Source organism: Microcaecilia unicolor, chromosome 4 (genome assembly GCF_901765095.1).
Source record: "Microcaecilia unicolor chromosome 4, aMicUni1.1, whole genome shotgun sequence".
In the NCBI taxonomy this organism is placed as follows: domain Eukaryota; kingdom Metazoa; phylum Chordata; class Amphibia; order Gymnophiona; family Siphonopidae; genus Microcaecilia; species Microcaecilia unicolor.
Genome location: NC_044034.1, coordinates 169,069,841 through 169,089,822, shown reverse-complemented (window position 1 = coordinate 169,089,822; position 19,982 = coordinate 169,069,841). Strand labels below are relative to the sequence as shown.

The following is a 19,982-nucleotide window of genomic DNA, read 5'->3' as shown; positions in this document are numbered from 1 at the left end:
TGAGACGAGTCATCATCAGATACTTGGAAGTGACCAATGATTTCCGGAAATCGGATCATCTGTTTGTCCTGTTTGCAGGTCCTCGTAAGGGTCTGCAGGCTGCTAAGCCTACAGTGGCAAGATGGGTCAAGGAAGCCATTGCAGCGGCTTATGTGGCCGCAGGGAAGGTGCCGCCTATCCAGCTGAAGGCTCACTCCACGAGAGCTCAGGCGACCTCGATGGCAGAGGCCGGATCCGTCTCCTTGGAAGAGATATGCAAGGCGGCAACTTGGGCTTCGGCTCATACATTCTCCAAGCATTACCGTTTGACTGTGGCTGCACGGGCGGAGGCCCGGTTTGGAGCTTCAGTGTTGAGGTCAGGGATTTCAGTGTCCCGCCCTGGGTGAGTACTGCTTCGGTACATCCCACCAGTCTATGGATTGATCAGCTTGATGATATGGAAGGTAAAATTATGTATAATCATACCTGATAATTTTCTTTCCATTAATCATAGCTGATCAATCCATAGCCCCTCCCAGATATCTGTACTGTTTTTATTCTGGTTGCATTTCAGGTTCAAGTTTAGTCTTCAGTTACTTCAGAAAGACTTCGTGTTCAAGTTTTTCACTTGGATTCTTCAAGAGTTAAGACGAGTTTGTGTTACAGTGAGCTGCTGCATTCCTCTCCCCTCCGTTTTACGGGGCTGGATTGAGACTTAAAATTCTGCCGGCACTCCCTCCCGCTTCGTGCGGCTGTAGGGCAGCTTTGTACCCTTCCCGCTTCGGTGGTGTTAGGGTCAGTCAGCTCCTCCCGCGGTTGCGGTTGCAGGATAAGCCAGATCCCCCCGCATCGGCGGGTGTGGTGTCCCTCCCCCGCTCCGCGGGGATGAGCTGGACGGATTCCCCTCCCCCACTTGTGTGGGGATGAGCTGGGTTAATTCCCCTCCCCCGTTTCGGCGGTGGTGAGCTGGGCAGAGTGTCCCTTCGTGGGTGTAATTCTCTAAGTGCTGAGTCCTGCGGATGGAGCTTTGATATCGACATACTGAGGAGTTTCCGGCAGCACATGACCACATATAGGGAGGCAAAAGTTTGCTCTCTATCTCCACCTGCTGGTAGATGGACACAACCCACCAGTCTATGGATTGATCAGCTATGATTAATGGAAAGAAAATTATCAGGTATGATTATACATAATTTTACCTTTTGGGCGTCAGTTTGGAGGCCGGTCAGTGTCCCGGTTCTTCTTCCGGTGCGGCGGGTTTTCCTGCCATAAACACCCATCCCCCGCTGCTGCTCCCCCCCCCCCCCCCCCCCATTTTGGCTGGCCACTCTGCTCGGACGGCTTCTTCTTGGGCTGCCCTCGAGGTGGGAGACGCTAATGATATGGTCGCCCTTGATTCAGGCGACGGCAAGAAAGCGGCCAAAGTTAAGCACCGTTTTTCCCGCGCGGCTCCTTCTCGGAGTTTTGCGCCAGACGCCATTTTGGATGCGCAGCATGGTTCTCCCCCGCTCTTGCGAGCGCTGGTTGAGGGTGCGTCTAGGGCCGTGGCCCAGGCTGCAGAAGTGCACAGTCTGGGGGGTTTCTCCCCTGAGTTCATTTTGCTGCTGCATCAGGCTTTCCTTATGCAAAACGCTGCCCCTGCTCCCCTGTCCGATAAAGGGGTTGAGGCCTCCGGAAGCAAACGCCCTCGGGTGGATTTCCAGGCCCTAGAGGACTTGTCTCCTCTGATGTAGATGAGGGCAGCGTATCTGAGTTCTCCCAATGGTCCTTTGGGGATTCCTTGGAGGAGACGGATTCCCGCTCGGATGGAGCGGATGACCCCTCTGCAGCGCGGATCTTTCGCTCAGAGGATTTGCCCAACCTGTTAGTGCAGGCCATGAGCATTTTGAAGATTTCCTTTCCGGAGGACGTCTCTCCCTCTGCATCTGCTGGCTCTGCCATTATGCTGGGGACGAAGCGCCCGCCTAGAACCTTCCATGTGCATGAGGCCATGCACACCTTGATTTCGGCTCAATGGGATGTCCCAGAAGCGAGCCTGAAAGTGGCTAGGGCTATGTCCCGCCTCTATCCTCTGCCTGAAGGTGAACGGGAGGCCTTTCTTTGGCCTACCGTGGATTCTTTAATCACTGCGGTGACTAAGAAAACGGCGCCAGTGGAAGGTGGCACGGCCCTAAAGGACGCCCAAGACAGAAGATTGGAGGCGGCTTTAAGGTCGTCCTTCGAGGCGGCTGCTTTAAGTTTGCAGGCCTCAGTTTGCGGCTCCTATGTGGCCAGGGTGTGCCTGACGATTGTGCAGCGGGCTTCCCCCTTGGATCCTTCCTTGAGGGCTGATTGGCCGGCCCTGGAATCGGGCTTGGCAGACTTGCTGTATGATGTATGATGAGAGCCTCGGCTAAAGGTATGGATCAGACAGTCTCTGCACGGCGTTGGCTTTGGCTGAAGCATTGGTCTGCTGACCACGCCTCTAAGTCTCGCCTGGCTAAGTTGCCTTTTAAAGGCAAGCTGCTCTTTGGGGTCGAGCTGGACAAAATTGTGACCGATCTCGGCACGTCTAAGGGCAAGAGGTTACCAGAGGTCAGGGCTCGGGCCAGTGGTGCCCGCCCCGGTTCCTCCAAAGGACGGTTTGAGGAAGCCCGTCTGTATCGCCCGGGCAAGTCGGCCTCCTCTGCTCCCTCTTCCTTCAAGAGGAACTTCTCCCCCAAGCAGCATTCCTTTCACAGAGACTGCCGTCCCAGAGGTGCGTCCTCCGGTCCTCCCCCAGGGTCTCGTACCCAATGACGGGGCCCTGGTCCATGGCCCAGAGCAGATTGGAGGACGCCTGTCCTCGTTTCTGGGCGAGTGGACCAGGGTAACTTCAGACGCTTGGGTGCTGGAAGTCATCAGAGACGGCTACAAGCTAGAGTTCTGCCGACCCTTAAGAGACGGGTTTGTGCACTCTCCCTGCAAGTCTCCGGTCAAAGCTGTGGCAGTGCAGCAGACTTTAGACAATCTGATCCGCCTGGGTGCGGTCGTTCCGGTGCCAGAAGATCAGCTTGGCAAGGGACGTTACTCCATTTACTTTGTGGTACCAAAGAAAGGAGGTTCTGTCCGGCCTATCCTCGACCTCAAAGGGGTCAATCGGGCCTTGAAAGTTCGGCACTTCCGAATGGAGACTCTCCGCTCTGTTATAGCGGCAGTGAAGACAGGGGAGTTCCTGGCATCCTTGGACATCAAGGAAGCTTACTTGCATATTCCCATCTGGCCTCCTCATCAACGCTTTCTGCGTTTTGCAGTCCTGGGCCGACACTTCCAGTTCAGAGCCCTCCGGTTCAGGTTGACTACTGCTCCGCGGACCTTCTCCAAAGTAATGGTGGTCATCGCGGCCTTCCTACGCAAGGAAGGAGTACAAGTCCATCCTTATCTGGACGACTGGTTGATCCAAGCCCCCTCTTATGCAGAGTGCGGCAGAGCTGTAGACCGCGTGATTGCTCTTTTGAGCTCCCTGGGGTGGATCATCAACTGGGAGAAAAGCCAGCTGCGCCCGACTCAGTCCCTGGAGTATCTGGGAGTTCGTTTCGACACCCAAGTGGGCAGAGTGTTCCTGCCAGACAATCGGATTGTCAAGCTTCAGGCTCAGGTGGACCAGTTCCTAGTAGCCTCTCCTCTTCGGGCTTGGGACTATGTGCAGCTGTTGGGCTCTATGACAGCCATGATGGAAGTAGTGCCCTGGGCCAGGGCTCATATGAGACCACTACAACACTCTCTTCTGCAGCGCTGGACTCCAGTGTCGGAGGATTACGCTGTGCGCCTTCCCTTGGACCCAGCGGTGCACAAGGCGCTGAGCTGGTGGCTGAGGACAGACAAGTTGTCCGCAGGAATGCCTCTTTTGACCCCGGAGTGGGTTGTCATCACGACGGATGCCTCTTTGACGGGCTGGGGAGCCCACTGCTTGGGAAGGACAGCGCAGGGGCTCTGGTCTTCTGCAGAGGCAAAGTGGTCTATCAATCTCCTGGAACTCAGAGCCATTCGGTTGGCGCCTTTGGAGTTTCTCCCGGTACTGGCGTTGAAGCCAGTACGGGTCCTGTCGGACAATGCCACGGCTGTGGCCTATGTCAATTGCCAGGGAGGTACCAAGAGCGCCCCTCTAGCCAAGGAGGCCATGAATCTATGCCAGTGGGCGGAAGCGAACCTGGAACAGCTGTCGGCAGCCCACATTGCGGGAGTCATGAATGTCAAGGCGGACTTTCTCAGTCGTCATACCTTGGATCCCGGAGAGTGGCAGCTATCGGCTCAGGCGTTCTTGGACATCACGAAGCGCTGGGGCCAGCCGAGCCTAGATCTGATGGCGTCATCGGCCAATTGCCAAATGCCGCGCTTTTTCAGCAGAGGACGGGACCCTCGATCTCTGGGAGTAGATGCTCTTCTCCAACAGTGGCCGACACAGGAGCTTCTCTATGTGTTCCCGCCCTGGCCCATGTTGGGCAGGGTGCTAGACCTGGTGGCAAAGCATCCAGGCCGGATAATCCTGGTGGGTCCGGACTGGCCCAGACGTCCCTGGTATGCGGACTTGATCAGGCTCTCAGTGGACAGCCCTCTGTGGCTGCCAGCGGAGCAGGGCCTGTTGCATCAGAGTCCCGTGGTGATGGAGGATCCCTCCCCCTTTGGTCTTACGGCCTGGCTATTGAGCGGCAGCGTCTGAGGAAGAAGGGCTTCTCAGACAAGGTCATCGCCACTCCTATGCTGAGAGCGAGGAAGCACTCTACTTCTACTGCTTAAGCCAGGGTTTGGCGTACCTTTGCATCGTGGTGTGAGGCAGGCTCTCTTTCTCCCTTTACTGCTCCAATTTCTTCAGTGTTGGCGTTCCTGCAAGAAGGTCTGGAGAAAGGCCTGTCGCTCAGTTCCCTTAAAGTCCAGGTAGCGGCTCTGGCTTGCTTCAGGGGTCGCCTGAAGGGTGCTTCCCTGGCCTCGCAGCCAGATGTGGTGCGCTTTCTCAAGGGAGTAAATCACCTACGCCCTCCTCTGTGCTCGGTGGTGCCTGCGTGGAATCTCAATCTGGTGCTAAGAGCCTTGCAGAAGCCGCCTTTTGAACCCTTGTTGAGGGCATCTCTGAAAGACCTGACGTTGAAAACAGTCTTTTTGGTGGCTATCACTTCAGCCAGACGAGTTTCCGAGCTCCAGGCGCTATCATGTCGGGAACCCTTCCTGCAGTTCACTGAGGCAGGAGTGTCTATTCGCACGGTGCCTTCCTTCCTGCCCAAGATTGTTTCTCGTTTCCATGTGAATCAGCAGCTCTGCCTACCCTCTTTTCGTAGGGAGGACTACCCAAAGGAGTACTCTGCTCTCAAATATCTAGATGTGAGACGAGTCATCATCAGATACTTGGAAGTGACCAATGATTTCCGGAAGTCGGATCATCTGTTTGTGCTGTTCGCAGGTCCTCGTAAGGGTCTGCAGGCATCCAAGCCTACAGTGACATGATGGGTCAAGGAAACCATTGCAGCGGCTTATGTGGCCGCGGGGAAGATGCCGCCTATCCAGCTGAAGGCTCACGCCACTAGAGCACAGGCGACCTCGATGGCAGAGGCCAGGTCCGTCTCCTTGGAAGAGATTTGTAAGGCGGCAACTTGGGCATCGGCTCATACCTTCTCCGGGCATTACCGCTTGACTGTGGCTGCTCGGGCGGAGGCCCGGTTTGGAGCTTCAGTGTTGCGGTCAGGGATTTCTATGTCCCGCCCTGGGTGAGTACTGCTTCGGTACAACCCACCAGTCTATGGATTGATCAGCATGATGGTATGGAAGGTAAAATTATGTATCATACCTGATAATTTTCTTTCCATTAATCATAGCTGATCAATCCATAGCCCCTCCCAGATATCTGTTCTGTTTATATTCTGGTTGCATTTCAGGTTCAAGTTTAGTTTTCTGTTCCTGTTCAGGAGGATCTTCGTGTTCAAGTTTTTTCGATTGAATTCTTCTTGAGTTGAGACAATTTGTGTTACAGTGAGCTGCTGCATTCCTCTCCCCTCCGTTTTACGGGGCTGGATTGAGACCTAAATTCTGCCAGTGCTCCCTCCCGCTTCGTGCGGCAGTAGGGCAGCTTTGTACCCCTCCCGCTTCGGCGGTGTTGGGGTCAGTCAGCTCCTCCCGCGGTTGCAGGATAAGCCATATCCCCCCGCATCGGCGGGTGTGGTGTCCCTCCCCCGCTCCGCGGGGATGAACTGGATGGATTCTCCTCCCCCACTTGTGTGGGGATGAGCTGGGTTGATTCCCCTCCCCCGTTTCGGCGGTGGTGAGCAGGGCAGAGTGTCCCTTTGTGGGTGTAATTCTCGAAGTGCTGATTCCTGCAGATGGAGCTTTGATGTCGACATACCGAGGAGTTTCCGGCAGCACATGACCACATATAGGGAGGCAAAAGGATTGCTCTCTATCTCCACCTGCTGGTAGATGGACACAACCCACCAGTCTATGGATTGATCAGCTATGATTGATGGAAAGAAAATTATCAGGTATGATACATTATTTTACCTTTTCTTTGTTACAGAGTTTACTTGGCTCTCGAGGGTAAGGTTGCGATCGAGTGTGACACCGAGTATTTTCAAACTGTCCGAGGTAGGGAGGGTATGTCCTGGAGTATTTATGGTTGTGGGTTTGTATTTGTTATATGGAGAGGAGAGGATGAGGCAATGTGTATTTTCGGTTTTCAGTTGGAATGAGTTTGTCCAGGAGTCCATGATGTTCAGACTATCATTGATTTTGTTGGTTGTTTCTGTCAGATCACGTCTGAAAGGGATGTATATTGTAACATCATCTGCGTAAATGAATGGGTTAAGGCCTCGGTTGGATAAGGACTGTGCCAATGGAATCATCATCATGTTGAAGAGTATTGGTGGTGATGGTGATCCTTGAGGTACTCCGCTAACTGTATGGCTAAATGGCTAACTGTATCCTGAAACTTCATTCACATTTACTGTCTTTGTTTCAGATTTTTAAAAAAAATTTTTGTTGCTGCCCTAATTTTTGTACAACAAATTTGACTAGTATTTATTTCCAGGACATCCGTGGATCATTTCATTCATTCATTTTTCTCCTGCATGCTTCTGCACAGGGATGGCTGCCTTGAATGGTGGACTGAGTAACAGTGGTCTCTCCAATGGCACAGGCAGTACAATGGAGGCCTTAAGTCAAGCCTACTCGGGTATCCAACAGTATGCGGCAGCTGCATTACCCAGCCTCTATAATCAGAACCTTTTAACGCAGCAAGGTCTTGCAGCAGCAGGGAGCCAGAAAGAAGGTAGGTGTAATGTGAAAAACAATGAGTAGTACTAAAGGCAACAGAACAGAACAGGTGAGAAGTAAAATCTGATAAGATTAGTTCTCCGGTTAACTTGCCTGAAAAGGATAAGTCAGTTGTAAGTACAGATATAAGATGTGCAAGTTTAAAAGAAAAAAATGGATACAGAAAGCCAGAGAGCACTAGGCAGGAGATTTTGGTGGATGCAGGTAAAGAACAGAATGGGAAGTTGAGGTTGGAGGATTGTTTAACGTGGTGACATCCAGAGGAACTTTTGTTACGTTTATCTTTGAGTGCATAACAGTGTTGTACTTGGGTTGGAGGGTGAGGCTACATTCAGCATTAAGAACTTTTATATTCTAGAAAGAGGTTGGATTGCAGAAGAAGTAACTCATTCCTTTTCTTGGGTTGTCTCCTGCTTTCTTTCCTGGTTTAATTTTGATGGGTGATTGTTTTTGAAGGTCCAGAGGGAGCCAACTTGTTCATCTACCACCTTCCCCAGGAGTTTGGCGACCAGGATATACTACAAATGTTCATACCGTTTGGAAATGTTGTGTCTGCCAAAGTTTTCATCGACAAACAGACAAACCTCAGCAAATGTTTTGGTAGGTAATGGCTGATCATTGTCAGGTTGGATGGACATGTTGCATCATAATTGCAAGAGACATAATCACAGAGAATCATTTACCCTGTTTTGAACATACATAATTGGGATTTGAGGTTTCAGAAGAGTGGAGTAATTGGCCAGTTTTGTTTAATCTTCTGCAGGTTTTGTAAGTTATGACAATCCTGTCTCGGCCCAGGCAGCCATCCAGTCCATGAATGGATTTCAGATTGGGATGAAACGTCTGAAAGTACAGCTCAAACGTTCAAAGAATGACAGCAAGCCATACTAAGCTTTCTTGACATCAGACTGGAGTGAGAAGGCTCTTCTGGTAAGTGGGGAAAAGAATTCCAAAGCCGTGATGTGCAGACAAGGAGCACACATCCTAACGGTTTGAGCAAATGAACAAACAAGCAGGCTGCAGATTTCTGCAGCCAGTAGAACTGCTTTGTGCAGTAACGTGGATGTATCGTCCCCTTCCAAGGACTCCGGGTACAGCTCTCTATTGTTAATTTTGCTTCATATGGAATACAGCTCGTGCTTTTGTTCTTAAGTGTTTCATTTTGGAATTCAGGTGCCATATATGTGATATTATTTATCCTCGTTGGAGCTTGCTGTGTTTTGTAACTGGTCACAGTCACTTGGAAAGGGAGAGCATAGATTTTATAAATGATTTCTTTCAGAAATCTGCCCTTAAGAGGTTTGAAAGGGGATACAGTTGCAGAGATGTGCCATGGTGCCCTCACCAAACAACTTCCTTGGCTACAGATTGTATAAGAATGGTACCAGCCAAGTTCATACCTAGACTAGGAGGCACTGTGTGATGACTCCATCTGCATGTTCCCCAAATCTTAACCATTTCAGAAGGATAGAGTTGTGCAAGAAATTTCCAAAGTGTGGCTTAAATGATATTAAAGGTTTTTAAACTAATTTTGTGAAGAACTTCTACAAAACTAGCTAAAATTTATAGGACATAAAAGCAGCTGGGACAGTTTGGCAAATGACCCACCCCAATTGCAGTTAAGTTGGATCTGATCTACAGGGCAGTTGTGTGGGGTGGAGCATATCTTTGAAGAGATTCTTGCACCTGTTTTTTTTTTTTTCCTTGGGACTACCTCTGTGACACTTTTAGATTGAGCCCCAAGACTTGGTTGAAATTATATTTAATTTGCCTCATACAAGCAAAGAATGAGTGCATAATGTCCCAGTTAAACAAGTGATGTGCCATGTGTTGCACTGAATGGAAATGCGGAGCATACAGAAAAATTGAAATTGCTGTTAAATGGCATCATGTTTGCCTGCTTTTAAAGATGTTCCCTGGCATAAGGGCACTCCACATTAGTTATTTTACCCAAGTGCATTATCACCATGCAGAGATTTGGACTCTGGAAATGAGGTGTACTTTACTCACTTCTAAGCTCTTCTTCATAGTTTAAAGCAAGGTGCTAGAACAGGATTGCACAAGTTCAGGACTTGAGGAATTTCATCCTGGTAGGTTTTCAGAATATCCCCAGTGAATGTGCATGAGATTGCATACAACAGAAATAGTATGCATACAGATCTGTCTCCTTCATATCTGAGGATATCGGACTGAGCTTGTGTACTGCTGTGCTGGAGAACAGCATGAATTTGAATGCTGATAATCATCCTTAGCCATTCTTTATATTTTATTAGCACTTGACAAAGTAGAAAGTTAAAATAAAACCCTGGTAGTTTATTTGGCATAAACTTATTGTTTTAATTTATCAATTTAACATTGTGTGAAACAGTATCATGAAGCCTCTACTAAATTATAGAATAAGACTTTTTATGTGTGTGTGTGTTAAAATGACATTTTACAAGTTGTTTCCCCCCCCCCCCCCCCCCAGCTGTAAACACGTGCTCACAAAAGAACTAGGATCTGTTTGTTTGTTTTTTGTTTTGTTTGTTTGTTTGCCACAGTATTAGATGTCAAGGAGATGCAGGCCAAGAAGCTGTGATGGCTCAGGTGTGTTATGGTCACTGTATGCCAGCTACTCCTCAACACTACTGCCACTCAATAACCAAAAAAGCCTTGTACAGTCCTCTGTAATGCTTTGGAGTTTCCACTGCAGGAATCTATTTTCCTGTTGTAATATAAAACACCCGGGGGGGGGGGGGGGGAGAGGAGAAGAAATTTGAATGAAAGCTAACTAAAGATTTTATTTTATTTTTTAAGTGGGTAGACATGACTCTTGGCATCCTTTGACTATGGATAACTCCTGTAATTTTTAAATAATAAGACATGAAGGTGTGTGACGTTCAGACATAACATCACCCCTGTGTGCCTTATTGTGCTGTTCTGGTATCTCCACAAGCCTGGAACCTGTTTGGCCAATCAGGATACAGATTTCTTAGGTCTAATTTATAATGAAGCAGATGTATATAAGGTGGCATTGCTCCAGAATTGGAGCACTGTAGGAGGAGGATATTTCTTCCTTAGCAAAGTTAGTCTGCATTAAACATTGATGGGTAGCACTGAGGAGAAACTTAACAAATTGCTGAATCTCTAATTCACATTTGTGTGTGGTACTTAGTGTATGTTTCTTTGTATATGTATACATACATACAGGTTATATTTGGCTTTATGATGTGTCAGGATTGTATGTCATGAAATAAGTATAAGTTTACCCTTTAAGCTATGCCATTAGTGATTTTTATTCCCTGATGTTGTACTCTTGGTAAATGTCATTTAACAGTTATACAAGCAGTACAAACATCAAATTTATAGAAATCAGTTACCCATTCATTTTCCACTGTCATTTTACCCACTAAACCAAACATACCTGCTTGCCAGAGCCAAGTTCAGTGTTTTCAGTTTTTTTTTTTCATCTTCTCCAATGCCATAACACCAATTCCTTCACAAGTTATCAGTTAACTGCAAAGGGTGATTCAGTCAGCTGCTGCACTATGGTTTCTACAGGAGACTCCAGCTGCAATCTTGTCAGGTTCCTCAACTAGTCTGGCAAAGCTTGGTTTCTTTGCAAATCATTCCTGCATTTCTGGCCTTCCTGTATACTTTGTAAAAGTTAACTAAAAGTTTCTTCTGACTTTGGATGTGAATGTGACTTTGGTGCTTTTGTCCTTGCTAGACTCTGTTCATTTGTTGTACCTGCAATCAGAACAGATGTCCTGGCAGGTCATTTTCTGATGCCTCGCTACCAACTGATAAAGCTGAAAAAGAAATAGTCTAAGTTAACTTTGTTAAAACACACACATTTCACAGAACCTAGAATCTTGTAATGCAGCATATGTTTTTAAATGCCTGAAGCAAGCAAGAGTGAAGGAAAACGTGCTTAAGTATATCTAGCACAAAATGACTTCACACCGGGTATACATCTTAACTAGCACTTTAGTAAACATTTTCTACTTACATTGTTTTATACTCTGATTAAAGGTTTATTATGTATATGTAAGTATAAATAGGGATAAAAATTTTATTCTCTTGTTACTTATTTAAAGGTTGAAGTGAACCTTAAGTCTGCGTTGTTCCCTTCCCCCCCCCCCCCCCCCCCCACATATATTCTATAAGCCCTTTACTAGTGCTAGAGAGCAAAACTTCCTTGAATTATAAAGGTGAGATGTGAAGCCTTTCACACATGAGCAAGCTGCGAGAATAAAAGTAAAAGTTGTCTCATGGCTGATAATTTGTTGGAGATTACACTACAGGCCTTTTCAAAAGGAAATTTGTATAACAGAATAGTTCATAAATTAAATACTGATGCAGATGTTTGTTTATGGTTCCATTTATGGTGGCTGAAAAACTGTTGTCCCACTTGGAACTATTTTTCTTTAAAACACATACTAAAATAATGCTATCCTTTCTCGTTGTTTTAGTATAACTGCTGTCTCTAAACTGCCTTTTCATAGAGTTTACAATCAATTCTCAGGCAGCAAGCCTTCTGGACAGTTTTCCTTTGGTCTAAGATTTATAACGTCAGTTTGTTGGCAATTCATCTAAAATTGTGTGCATTTTAAAACAATGTGAAACAGTAAAATGGACAGGTTCTAGTAGCCATAAAACAGATCTAGTTCAGTTTTTTTGGAAACACTTTTGGAAGAATTGTAAATACGATATTTTTTACAGCAAGCTTGTTAGTATTGCTGTTTATCTCACAGAGGTCCTCTTTTACAAAGGCGCACTAGCGTTTTTAGCGTGCGCTAAAAATAAACGTGCACTAAATGCTAGAGATGCTCATTTATTCCTATGGGCATCTCTAGTATTAAGCGTGTGCTAAAAACACAAGCGCCTTTGTAAAAGACCCCCTGAGTATGGTTACTAGGGAAGAACAGTTGCATAGAAAAGGAACAGGTCCTAACTAACTATCTGATCAAACAAGATACAGTGGATTTGTACATTAAGTATGCACGATGGGTGGGGGCAAAGTTCAGTGATCAGTACAATTGTATATAGTCAACAGTATTGGTATCAATATGGTTATATTTATGCTAAAGTGTCACAGCAGGAAGTGAGCATAACTGCATTGCTATAAGCCATTGTTAAACTCCAAATGTATATGTACACACATTTATAATAACTTTCTATAGAAGTTGTTATATTTTGATTCGGAGATCACATGACTGACAAGAAAATGAACTCCAAGACTGATCTTATAGCAGTAGTGACCATAAATTAACTTTGTTCTGTGTGTTGGGGGTAACATGTGTGCCAAAGTTTTTCTGTTACAGAACAATCTCTGGTACAGAACATCTAAGGAAGAACTGAAAAGATACAAATTTTAGTAATAGAACTCATCACTGACATTATTCAGAATAAAGGGATTGGATTTAAAATTTTAATTTTTTTAAATAGTAGAACCCAGGAAATGACTAAAAATTGTCCCATGGACAAAGTCTGGGCAAGAAAATAGTAAAAGGCAACCAATTAACTGAATACATTTTTAAACTAAAGTCCATATTAAAAGTATTTCTCTGAAGTGTTAGTGGAGACATAGAGCATCAGGACCCAGAATAAGTTCTATCCTTTCCCTTTAACTTGTACCACTCTTTCTAGTCTTGATTTGATTTTATTCCTGTTTAGTCTTTGTTTTTGTAATGCTGACTGCTTATTTCCATTAATTTGTCTGTCTTTGTTTGCTTCTTTATGATTGTGCTCTTAAAATGGTTTTTTTCTTAGGTGTCTTATTGGTTGCATTTTTCTGTGTAACTTCAGACAAGTAGGTTATAACCTCCTGCCAGCAGATGGAGACAAGGGGGGAGGGTGAGCTCAAAGCTAACTCCTCCCCTCTTCTAAGGGTCTGGTACATCCTTCAGCTCTTTTGATTCCTCTCTAGTAGATAGTGCAGGCATATGAAGCAGCTGTGTAAACAGAGCTCATGTGGCAACTTGTGTCGAGTCTGTTGCCTCTGAAAGGAAGCCCTTAGCAGTCAGTTTGGCTGTTTGTTCTCCTCCCCACTCCCTTCTGAGAATAAGTCCTGGGAGCTGTGGATTCCAAGGTCAGCTTGAGAGCACACTTGACAGGTATTGCTTGCCACCACAACATGGGCTGGCCTTTGCATCTATAGCAAGATGTTTCGAAGTTTAAGCAGTTGAGCAGTACAGCAGTCAGTCAGAGGTAGCCAGCTCTTCCAGTACCCTGGGCAGCAGAAAGTCATTTTCCTATCAGGAGAAAGGAGGGTTGGTGTAATGTGTAAGAGCAGGCACCAGTCAATACAGCTTTCCTGTCTGCCTTGATTACAGTGTCATGGTTGAGGTCTGGATCATTGAAGAAGAAGGGCGGCATCAGGACCAGTAGTTTTAATATTGATGTGTAAGCCAGTCATTTTAGTGTGAACAATATGCTGTAGCAGTTGTAGCCTTAGGTGGTCTGCCATGTCTTCCTGGCTCCAAATAGTCACCATAATGTCTCTGCATGACACTGAGCAGGGTGGAATAGAAAATCACTCCGCTTCTGATATGTTTACTCGGGCAGGAGCAGAAGAGAATGTGAGAGGTTTCTTTGCTTTCAAGAGGTGATTATAAGGTGGTGCTGGGTGTGTCCCGTTCCCCCCCCCCCCCCCCCCCCCGGAAAGGACTTGGGACAGGCAAGATGAAAGATTGAGGAGATCACATCATTGGGGTAGGGAGGATGTCCCTTTATACACAGCTCTTGAGGCTTTCCTTCTCCTGCAGGCCTTTCTAGTCAGTTTGAGGACTTGGTAAGCCCTATGAGTACAACAAGAAGTACTTAGAAAAAACAGTTTTCACACTGCGTTGCTGGGACAAGGTTCATCATTATATTAAAAAAAAATTAAAAGGGGGAGGGGGAAGGAAAGAAAAACTATGTTGGTAACCACAGAATTGTCACTCAGAGCCTCCCTCCTCCAGAACAAGGATAACTAACAGCCAGCATGCCCAGCTGTAAAAACAGGCTCAGTCCTTCTAGACCAATCTCTTATGCTTAATGGTCATTTGCATTCAATGTGAAGAGTGAGAAGAAGAAAAACAAAAACTTCAAGATATTTAAAATTTACTTAAAACTCACTTTTTCTGTTGCCTTTGGAGTATCAGCAATGATATTTTTCTTGACAAGGGTAAACATATGTCATTATTAATGTTAAGGTACTATATGCTCTTGGTTTGTTTGCTCTTTCCTATCTTAATGCAATTCTGTTTTTCTTCTTTGTTTGTATTTGTATTTTTTAGTATTTTTGTAAACCACCCTGACTTGTTTGTTCAGAAGGCAGTATAGCAAATTTTAATAAACATTAGATTTAAATAAGGGACTTCTATGATATTTACCTTCTCTTCCCTTGTCTATCTCTTTTCATCTGGTTTCTTCATGACTGTTCTTAGAGCATGTGTGGTGTAGTTGCTTCTGTGTTGTGCTACAGTTCTTCATGCTGTTATCATGCATTTGCTGCATAGTGAGAAACGTAAATAAACTTTCAAAATAAAAGGCTTCTACATCTACCAAAGTGTGCCAGGAGCGAACACTCTGTCAGGACTAACCAGGGATGACTATTCCAAACCTTTACCAAACTGTTTCATGAAATATAATTTAATATATTCTCTTGGTCACTCTGCCCTTGCAATATTGCCCCCTTCCCCACCTCAAGCAGTTAATATCAGACAATCCTTGAGCAAATGTAGCAACATGAATAGCTTTGATATTCCATCTTACCCTACATGATTTGGAGTATATATATTTTTTAACTAAATAGCTATTTTATAAAATGCTGACAAGGTAATAGTTCATTTTGTTCTGTCATGTGATCTTGATCTATAAATATTAATATAGATATGTTTATTTTTGTGTACATGTGTATCATATGTATGTGTCCATGTATGCTGTATGTGTACAATGCACAATCGATGGCATACCAAACATCATCTTAAATTTACTAGTGTTTTTGTTTACCTTAAATGCAATAGTACAAAAGCATTATTTCTTTTAAACAAATATGTACTAGAATATAACACTTTAAATTATTAAATGTATTCAAAAATTGTAATTCAGATAAATGTTCGGTATGCCACATTTTTGTGCATTGTAATTTGCTTGTGGGTATTTTTTTGTTCAGTCTTATATATCCTGTGTTGCAGTATGTTCCTGCGGTAGGTAAACTATTCAACTTTGAAATCTACAAACTCAAAACTTGAGGTCTGGTTTTCAGGTTGGTAAAATATGAAAATTACATTTCTGAGGCTTCCAGGGTCATGATGAATCTTTTATATAAATGAAAAAAAAAAACCCTCAAAATAGGAACAAAATTTGTGAGTTCCTAGACTATATTTTTATAGAACTTTTATACAACTCTAGAATAATGAATGGTTATTTATTTCCTAAATTATTTCACTGAAAAAAAGCTGCAATTGCCAGCTAGATTATTATTATTTTTTTCAGAAATGATTAAACTACTGAATTTCTGTTGCATGTGGGCAGTCCAGTACATTAAAGGAATTGGAGGGTTTTAGGGCTCCTGATGGAGATACCCAGCTCCTGGCAGCTGTTCTCAGGGACACTGGAGACCCTGGTTTATAAGCCCCCATTCATCCTCTCAAATGAGAACTGGAGCAGTTTGCATTTTATTCTCGTCTAGTAGTGGGTCCTTTTTCTGAGTTTTAGAAAGAGATCTGAAGCTTGTGTTTCCCAGTGATTTACATTACAAATTAAGGCAAAAAGGGAATTTGAGGGAATCCAGCAGCATCAGGAGAGAGGCTCAACAGCCTTCACTCGGATGTCTCCAGCTACTTTCTATACCCCGGGTTTTCAGTTTTTATGGGAAGATTGTTGAAGCAACTGTGTATGTTTGTCTGTATCAGGACAGGTGGAAACTGAGAAATGTGTGTGTGTGTATGTATATATATATATATATATATATATATATCTCTGTCTCTCTCTCTCTATAGATAGATATAGGAGGGGGGAAGAGTGAACCATGCTGAGATGCTAGTGTGTGGAAGTGGGAGGGAACAGATGGTAATAGTGCTGCAAGATCTCTCTCTGTGTGGAAGTGTTAGAGAAAGCATAGATGTGTGGCGGTATCAGGCTAGAATAGAACAGTGCTGAGAACATCATCAGGGATGGTCTAGGACAGGATAGGTGGGGTCAGTTCTTAGAGCTGTGTGTGTGCATCAGCAGTATTCCCTGCTGGTTTTAAGTTTAAGCTTCCATTCTTTTCTGGTACTTAGGTGTATTAGTACCATGTGTGTTCTCTTCCCTTGTTCATTGTTGGTATGTGCTCAGGCTCTCCTCTCTCCTGAAGCTGCGAGGGCACCCTATTGTGTCTCTGTTGGGTGATGTATTAGTACAGTGCCAGTCTCTTTCTCTTTCTTGATGTATTGCTTTATGTAATTCAGTGGTTCTCCCTCTTCTGGTTTGTTTTTTCTAGATTCCTTCCTGCCGTTTGTTCATCGTTGTGCCTAAAGCATGTCGGTGTGGCGTTCAAGTACATCGTCCAAATCCTTGTCTCTCCAGCTTCTCTGATGCTTGAGCTATCACCTTTGACCTTGTGTTAACCTTTGATGCTAATGTGTATTTTTTTTTTAATTATATTAGTTTCTCTTTCTTTTTCTGTTTTGTGCTCCCAAATTGGTTCTGCTAGAAAGACTGCTGATAGGGTAAATATTTAAACTTGCATTTGAATATTAAAAAAGCCTATTTTTCTAGAAGTTGATAAGATAACCACTTAATTTTGTGCGGATTCTTTGTACCTGTGTTCAGAGCAGCCTTGCTAGCACACCTTGTTTAGCGTTTGTATTTGTGTGACACCCAGCAAAGCAGATTCAAGGCTTACAGGTTTTTGTGTGCTTAGTTTAATAAAAAAAAAAAAAAAAATTAAATAAAAATTAAAAATGTAACAAAAATGGAATAAATATATATATGAGAAAAGTTAATATCCCTTTTTGAGAGGGGCTAGATGACCTTTTGCTGATCCGAGGACATGGCTGGCCTTGGGGAGATGGTCTGGCTGTTTTACAGGAGTGGCATTGGCCCACTACACTTGAATGCTGTTCTCTACAGCTGCATTTCCCCTGGCACTTATATCTTTTATATGTATAACTTCTTCCCTCAGTATGGTTTTTGGCCTTTGTCTGATGTGATTTATTCTGTTAAAAAGCTGACTCTGGTGTTGGTTTGTGAAGCTTGGCTCACCTGTTTTCTTTCTCATTATACTGATTTCATCAGCAAAATGAGACTGATTTTTGTTTTAAGCTCAGACAGTGCCAAAAACCCAATGAGTAAAGCCACTGCAACACTGCATGTTTCTCCTGTTCTCACATTTCTGTGTCACCTTCACCTCCCTGTTTTCTATAGTTTGTGCAAAAACTGCATCATTTCTTGGGTTTCAGGGGTATCACTTATATGTTGGTAGTGGCATATTTGTAAGTGCCACACACAGCTTTATACAGTACGTTTTAGACTTGGTGCTCAAAATAATCTCCATACTACCAGCTTCTTTTATACTCTGTCCCAGGAATCTGAGCTTCAAGAATAGATCTCATCTGTGTACTTGTCAACACATTTAGGGATAGTGTCCTCCAACAGCCCCAGATTAGATCCCATCCATGCACCTCATTCTGCAGGCTGTAAATCTCGGTCACTTAAGGCATCTTTAAAAACTTAAGAATAGTGCTCAGTTTGCCAATGAGATCTTCCTGGTAGCTGCTGCTGAGTTTTAGTTGGGTCCTGCAGCGATGATATCTTAGAATTCCAGACCATGGTATATAATTTATCCCCTTCCTATTTTTATATCAGTAGTGTGTTGTCCTATGGGAATAAGTGTCGGCACAGGTAGGGGAGCAGGTCCTTTCCCAGCAAGTTGTTAAGGGAACAGCGGGTCTGTCTTTAGAGTCTTGACAAGCAGTGTAGGAGGGAGGAGAGCAAGCACGTCCAGTCTCTGTGTCAGAAATTGGTCAGTTGGGAGTATACTACAAGAGGTTGGGTTTAAAAAGGTTGAAGTATAACCTGGTGACTTGGGGTTAATGGGAGAGTCTTAAAAATCCTGTTCTCTTGCAGTTGTTGGATCTAGAAAATGACAGATATTATTTAGCTAGGTTGAGTTCCTTAGTCTAAACGTACAGTGTACAGCTCCTTTTCAGCCAGCAAGAATCATTGGGCAACATTGATGAACACATCAAAAACCAGTATTTGTCAACACATTTCTTTGCATTCTGGATTTCCTCCTCCAAGAAACAAATCTTGGAAAACCTGTGGACAGAATCTCTGGATTTAATTAAAATGCCAAATGCTGGATGTGTTACTAGTAACACTTTATTTTTCTTTATTTTTTAATCTATGATGATTTTAATGGATTTCAGATAGTTAAGCAACTCTACCTTTCTGGTTTCTGGCTGCTTTTTGTGAATAAAAAAAAATTGGAGACAAACCTGTGGGCTTTTATATTGGTACAAACTGAATTGTATTTAACACTAGGGTTTTGTACAGTTTTTTGCCTTTTCTACTAGAAAACAATGTAAAGTGATTATTTCACAATGTGAAGTTAGAGAAAAACAAATTACCACTTTGACCAAACTTCCAGTTCTGTGCTGCAGTAACGTGATAAATGAAATAGCCTCTCCAAGTTGTGATCTATTCTCCAATGTGTTTTATTTACCACCTCCTGAACTTTGATTTCCTCCTTTGTTTTGTTTTGATTTGCAAAAGAAAATGTCTTTTATTGTGTGAATTTGTGTTGTAATCTGTAGAAAATGATGGATTTACTTTAATGGTTTAGAAGGAAAGAAGAGGTGATCTGTTTTTGTTTTTGTTTTTTTTTTTCATACCCACGAGTGGAGTTTGTGGATTGAAAATGATTTATGTTTTGAAACAGCAGGTGGTTATGTGTAAAGGTTTAATTCCTTGTGCTGTTCTTTTTCTTCCTGTCCCAATGGGGTACTTACAGTTTTAATTGCACACACACCCCAACAAGAAGTTTTTCTGTATGCCAAGTGTGGTACCTTCATTTGTTTATTTGCTATTAAATTGTTTGAGAAGATTTTGTTCTTTGTGTCATCTTTCATTATGAAAATCAACAAATGGAACCAAATCTCCACTGTACAAAACTGCTTGAGTCAAACTTCAAATGTGGAATGGAAAATGCTCTACCACACAATCATGCTTATTTTTGAAAGAGGAGGACACCCATCTTTCGACACATCGGAAGATGGGTGTCCTTCTCACAGGGTCATCCAAAACGGCAAAATCGAAAGCCGATTTTGGGCGTCCCCAACTGCTTTCCGTCGCAGGGACGACCAAAGTTCCTGGGGGCGTGTCGGAGGCATAGTAAAGGTGGGAATTAGGCATGCCTAACACATGGGCATCCTCAACCCATAATGGGGAAAAAAAAGGGCGTCTCCGACTAACATTTGGATGACTTTACCTGGTCCAGTTTTTCTTATGACCAAGGCACAAAAAGGTGGCCGAACTGACCAGATGACCACCCCTTACTCCCCCAGTGGTCACTAACCCCCCCCCCCTCCCCTCAGAAAAGAACTTTAAAAATATTTTGTGTCAGCTTCAAATGTCATACTCGGGTACAGTTTTAGTGGGTGCAGTGCACTTCAGGCAGGCGGACCCAGGCCCACCCCCCTTCACCCATAAGGGCTATGGTAGTGGTTGTGGGTAGTGGGTTTTGGGGGGCTCAGCACACAACAAGGTAAGGGAGC

At 44.2% G+C, this 19,982-nt stretch overlaps 1 protein-coding gene across 7 annotated transcripts in view; it reads left to right on the top strand.

Annotated features, from left to right (window-relative positions):
- The window catches only part of LOC115468855 (CUGBP Elav-like family member 1), a 105,023-nt gene extending 85,707 nt beyond the window's left edge, over positions 1-19,316 (top strand). For all 7 annotated transcript variants that reach the window (XM_030200935.1, XM_030200934.1, XM_030200936.1 and 4 more), the window contains 4 exons: positions 7,064-7,249; positions 7,711-7,854; positions 8,018-8,184; positions 16,706-19,316. In XM_030200935.1, coding sequence (XP_030056795.1) covers positions 7,064-7,249; positions 7,711-7,854; positions 8,018-8,145 — 458 coding nt within the window. In that variant the 3' untranslated portion in view covers positions 8,146-8,184; positions 16,706-19,316. The remainder of the gene's footprint in view (positions 1-7,063; positions 7,250-7,710; positions 7,855-8,017; positions 8,185-16,705) is intronic.
- The last annotated feature ends 666 nt before the right edge of the window (positions 19,317-19,982 follow it).